Here is a 6000-nt window from a genome sequence, read left to right on the forward strand (position 1 = left end):
CAAACACTCTAGAACATTGGCCTCTTAAGGCTGCAGTGGCTTCACTTTATAGGAGAGTTCAGACCTGAGGGTATGTGGGTTTATCTAAGATCACAGAACAGAGAAGTCATGAGTGAGCAGCAGAGCCAGCTCCGGAACTCCATTCTCGCAGCCCTCAATCTAGTGTTTTTTCTAAGTGTTCTGTAATAAATATGGTTTTAAAATAAACTGAGAAATAAAGAGTGGTAGAATCTTTACACTGATTTGCTTCTCCAAATCTATTGTTGATATATAGTTAAGGTTTTTAGAAATTAGCTCATCTTTCTGTTTTTATTTGTGGTGTTCATGGCTTACATTTTTAGCAAACAGGGAACATTTGACAAAAATGTCCATTCCTGGTAGAAAACAGAAATATAAGTACTTCTTCAGTGGGGAACGCAAATCTAACTTTAATGAAGCACAGGCTCACTGTCAGTATGGTGGTAGGACACCTTTTCACAGTCCTGCGGTGACATTACAGGAATCTTTGCTGTTGGGTCCCCTATGAATTGATTTCCCTTTTCTCCGGTTCTCAACTGGAGAAAATGACGCCCTCCTCCCCCTAAAGGAGACAGTGAGGTGACGCCATCGTGTCCGTATTGGTGTTCCCCAGCAGAGAAGCACCGGCTTGCTAGAGGTGGGGGACCCGAGCGCACGTGTCATTTGGTTAACAGGCTGCTCCGTGCTGTGCAGTCCAGATGGTGCTTCACATTGCCAGTCATTTATGACTTTGCCATTTTTTTTGGCTTCTAAGACAATTCGTTTGCTTCCTTACAGATCAAAGGTCCACCGTCAAAACACCAAAGACTCAAGACACAGAAGATGATGAGGGGGCTCAGTGGAATTGTACCGCCTGTACTTTTTTGAACCATCCAGCCTTAATCCGCTGTGAACAGTGTGAGATGCCAAGGCATTTCTGAGCCAAAAGGCCCTGTAGCTCTAAAACCACATTGGAAGTTCAAGAAACGAGTCTGTCATCAGGGGAAAAGTTTCACTGCTACATAGGATTTTGTCAAATTGAAGGTGTGACGAGATGGTGTTGTGCTAATGTTAAATGTCAGCCCACAGAGCTAGTGATACCTCAGTCTAATGTCATGGGCAGTTGAAATTCATCACATGAAAGGGGATCTGCTGAGAGAGCCGGTTGCCTGCTGCCTAAGCACGTACAGTGTTACCAGTAGCCCCTTGTGGATAACTCTCAATATACTAATGCCGAGGTGTGCCCAGGACCTTTTCCCCCTCATGTCACTACTGAATTTTGACAGGAGGAAGGAATAGAACGATGGCTTTTTTTTTAAAGCTTTCGGTGAAACACTACAAACATGAAGAAAAGGAACAAGATGTAACTATTTAAAAACTGTTTGCTGCCGCACGGTGCCAATGAGTAGGGGAAGAACTTCATGAATCTGTGGTACTCGTGGCCTCGTCTTTGTCTTCCCTGAAACGTCTCCACTCTGTGAAGCCAGCATCTGGGGCCTAAAGATGAAAAGGAAAGCAGCATGCATTGTCTGTACAAACGTGCAGTGAGATATCCCAAAGCTTTTCCTACTGTACAGATCTCTCGAGTCTGCTTTCAGTGATTTCTTTATTATTTTCTTATATCTCTATATGTATAGTGTAATAGTCTTTTGTTAACTAATTTTCTTTTCTCCTTTTAGTGATTAAGCACGATCATGTCCCTTTTTAAGCCTTACCTGAGAGAAGCAATGCCTTAAAATAAAAAAGCATTAATGAAATGAAACTGTGCACAAAATAACTTTCCTCTACTTACTCTACTCTGCCCTCGTGAGTGCCAATGTTCTGTGAAGACGTGGGGATGCTGCACACTGACTTGCAGGAAATGTACTACAAGACTTGCGTCTCTCTAAGTCACACTATATCTGCTGACTTCAGCAGTGGGTCACACAGCACACTGATCTTCCACAGGGAAGCTTAAAACGAAAGGTATTTTTAACCCACTGACAGAGCAACAAGGTTAAGCTTGCTTCATCTGCCTGGTGTCCCACAGAACTGTCACAAGAGATTACTATGGGGAAAGTACAGTTTTCAAAACCAGCCACAGCAGCAGAACCTACAGCCCTGGTGTGGGGAGAAGCGTAATTGCTTTACTGTCGGGGCAGTCCGTTTCTAAACCTGACTTGGTGGCAGTATCATGTGTATTTATAAAACGAGGCTAGTCATATTTAGGACAACTGAAGGAAAGCTGGAAAAAAGAAAAGCAAACTTGAACACTGAAGCAACCTCAAGCATCTCTTTATTTTGATGATATATTTTTATAAGGAAAATAAATATTCAGATGATCGGGAATGTATATAACTAAATGAAATCAAGAAAAAGAAATAACAGTATGCATTTAAAAAACAGAATTATGAAATTATATATCAGTGCTTAGAATGGGGCTAAGGGAAGTGCTGAAATATAGCAAAAGGTAGGAGATAATGTTGACTGTCACCCATTGTAAATGTCTGCAAATGGATATTTTTTAAATAAGCAGGATTATTACAGGTGATCTATATGAATGTCGAAGCCTTGACTTCCGGGCTTTGCATCTTGTATATGGGAAGAAATATGACAATCCTAGTTAATTAGACCATAGACCCAAAGCCCTTACATTTGATGCATTTTGTTTTAAAACTAGGCCTTGTTTTTCAGCTTCATCTGCAGTTCTATGTGAAGATTGATAAATCAGTTTTTACTTGTTTTATTAATAAAACGTAATTTGGATATCTTGAGTTGATGGTTTTGTGATTTAGCTGGGTAAACTATCTTTGTAACAGATAAGTTATTTATAAAAATTAAAAAACTTATATTCTAATGTGGATTTTGTGACTTGTTTTTAAAGTTTGTGGGATAGAAGACAATTTATACCCCAGCAGCACATTTGATAGCTAATTGAAATCAGAGAAAACTCATTCTTCTCTAGAGTCTTCTCGTGACATCATGGCATTCGGCTGCATTTCTTGGATTATTGTTCTCAGTTCCCCCAAGCTTTTTAACTAATGAAAGAGAGCGACCGTGTTTCAAACTGAGCCAAAAATAACGAATGTTGCTTTTTCATAGTTACTGCTTTTCCTTTAGTTTCTTTTGGGGGTTTTAAAGTTTACCTCGTTGAAAACAGGATATCTTGGGCCATTTGGCCTGGGGAGTCATTCAGTTAAGATCTGTTTTATTCCATAATGTGTAGGTGCTGGGGATCTCAGTGGTGCTTCTCTTGGAGAGAACCTTTATATTAAGAATTTTCAGAAAACATCACTCAGCTTTTCTGAGCTTGAAAACGGCAAAGTAGCATTCACTGATTTCTTTGTTATAACTGTGGAAAGCCCTGCCTTGCTTCCGTTGGTCTTTTAAACTTAGTGGGACAGAAATATTCTTTGCCAAGGAATATGAGGCTGGTGGTCTGGAAACCACCTTCAGGAATTATTGCACTAAAATAGAATTACAGGTACGAAGAACCTCAGAACGATAGACTTCTGTTTCTCATCACTAATTATCCTTGGGTGCTGACATGCTCTATATTTAAAGGTGAGGTGGGCAATTAGCAGTTCATGTAACCTGGACTTCTCAGGAAAACTTTTATATTCACAGCACAGTGGCCCGTATTGCTATTATAACTAATACGTCCTACAAAGACGCATGTTGTATTGCAGATTTTTGTGGGAAATACGAAAGTTAATTTTTCTTTTAAAATTTCCACTTACTTTTTGAAATGACTGATCTAGACCAGTCTGTAGCCTCATATTAATTGACTTTATATTAGAGAATTGAAATTGTGCAGAAAATCAAATCCATGGACAGTCAAAACCGTATTGGCTGTTAACTTCAAACGTATTTCAATGGAAGCGTTATAAATAGCAGACTTCACTGACATTTCATCAGTTACCTCTATCCCAGCTGAATGTTGATGGGACCGTCCAGTGAGCGTTGATGGGACCGTCCAGTGAGCAGTGATGGGTTTAAGAAGTGAGTGGTGTAAGGTGTAATAATGTCCAGTCCATGAGTAATTGAAGTCGCCTGAATTGCCTTAGAAAAGACTGTTGGATCTGTAATGGCACCAAGGGCCATTCCAGATTTAGTATCTTCATGCTGGGTATTAGCATAGTTTCCCTTATAATATTACAAAATACTTACATTTCTCTATGACAAATGAACATATTTTTGGCTCCAGTTTTTAGAAGCTACAATTATTATAGCCATATTATTTGAAGATGAAATGGTTTAGGGCTGCATTTTAATTTTTATTACTTCCATCTGAAAATAAGGCAACTTGAGAGAAAAGACTTTTAAAGAAAACAGAATTTTGTAGCTTTATATTTGTTAAAGTGGGATTCCCCCACCCTACCCCAGTGTGTTTTGGTAGTTTTGTTTTGTTTTAAGGGAGTGTAATCATACAAAAATGCTTGGTAATGCATTGTCTTTGCAACTATAAATTTTTTCCTATATTATATGTTCAAAAATAGAAGTGCCATGTTACATTATAATAGTTCACTGACTTGCCTAGTTATTTAGAAAGTTTATGAAAGCACTTGCATTTTTTTTATTAATTTTTTAAATTCCAGTGGAGTTAACATATGGTGTTATATTAGTTTCAGATGTATAATACAGTGATTCATCAATTCTATACTCAATGTGTTTGCATTTTTAACACCATGGCACCTTGTTCCCTAGATAGACCACTCAAATCGTAAGAATCAGGACAGTTGAAGTCCAATTCGGGCATCTCCCTAGATTTACCCTGTAACCCTAGATTAGTTCTTTGCTTTTATTTCTCGGCCTTGTTAAATGAAGATAATTATATTAATTATGTTTAACCCGCCTCACTGTGGCACTGAATGTGAAACTAGCTGAGCCAACCCCTTCTCACTAGGAATTTTGTTGTCCTTAAACTGGGTTATGTTTTTGAATGAATGGACTTTGATGCATTTTTCTCAACAGTATCAGTAAATGAAACGGTAAGTTTGCAGTTATTTCTCTGAATTGGGCTAGGGACATCTCAGTGGATCAGAATTTGGTATTTCAGTCACTGCGATTAAATTCTTGCCTTTTAATGTCAAAAGGTTAGTTGCTTTGCAAAGATTATAAAATTATCAAAGGCTGACCTGAAGATCAGGTGTGTTTATATTTCTGTTGTATGTCCAGCTATCTAAAGAATGTACATTTTATGATGGAGTATAACAAATTATTTCTCCAGGAAAATAAATAATTTCTTCAAAGACACCTCTCAAATTTTTTTTTAATCTCCCAATTGAAGCAGAGGGATATGGGAGAATATTTTTTCCTGAGAAAACTGGTCAAGAGGGGCACCTGGGTGGCTCAATCGGTTAAGCATCTGCCTTCGGCTCAGGTCATGATCTCCAGGTCCTGGGATCGAGCCCCCCATTGGGCTCCCTGCTCAGCGGGGAGTCTGCTTCTCCCTCTCCCTCTCCCACTCGCCCTGCTTGTGTTCCTCTCTAGACCGTGTCTCTCTCTGTCAAATAAAATCTTAAAAAAAAAAAAAAAAAAAGTCAAGAAGGAAAAAAGAAAATTAAATGCAAACAGTGTAATAACCCTTTCCTCCCCTTTAGCAAGAAAGGTGAGAAGGCAGCCTTCTGACTAAAGGAATAATAGCAGAGACCAAGACTTCCTGTGTGATGCACACCATGAAACAAGCATACATTTCATACAATTCGGCTTGGAGCCTAATGATGACTACCTTTTTGGCTTTTAATAGAATTATTTCACAAGCCCACATGCTGAAGAACCAGATACATATCACAGAACAGTCTAGACATTCTTAGAAGGCCACTAACCTAAGCAACCAAGCTCTACTAAGCGACTGAATGAGAAGCAAGCCGTGCAACCTCATTGCAGTGAATAATAGGTATTCTTTCTTAAGATCGTGAAGTATCCCAAAGTATATTTAATACCAAATGGCAAGAACATACAGCTAAGTTTCTGAACCTTGCCACTTGTATTTCTCTCTCCACCACAACCTCTCCTACCGTT

The 6000-nt window shown here is 38.9% G+C and overlaps 1 protein-coding gene across 5 annotated transcripts in view; it reads left to right on the forward strand.

Moving 5' to 3' along the window:
* TAB2 (TGF-beta activated kinase 1 (MAP3K7) binding protein 2) overlaps positions 1 to 3797 on the forward strand; it is a 93766-nt gene extending 89969 nt beyond the window's left edge. For all 5 annotated transcript variants that reach the window (XM_034990980.1, XM_034990981.1, XM_034990977.1 and 2 more), the window contains one exon: positions 796 to 3797. In XM_034990980.1, the coding sequence (XP_034846871.1) occupies positions 796 to 938 (143 nt within the window). In that variant the 3' untranslated portion in view covers positions 939 to 3797. The remainder of the gene's footprint in view (positions 1 to 795) is intronic.
* The last annotated feature ends 2203 nt before the right edge of the window (positions 3798 to 6000 follow it).

The sequence above is a fragment of the Mirounga leonina genome, unplaced genomic scaffold (genome assembly GCF_011800145.1).
Source record: "Mirounga leonina isolate KUSES-001 unplaced genomic scaffold, KU_Mleo_1.0 Mir_53, whole genome shotgun sequence".
In the NCBI taxonomy this organism is placed as follows: Eukaryota; Metazoa; Chordata; class Mammalia; order Carnivora; family Phocidae; genus Mirounga; species Mirounga leonina.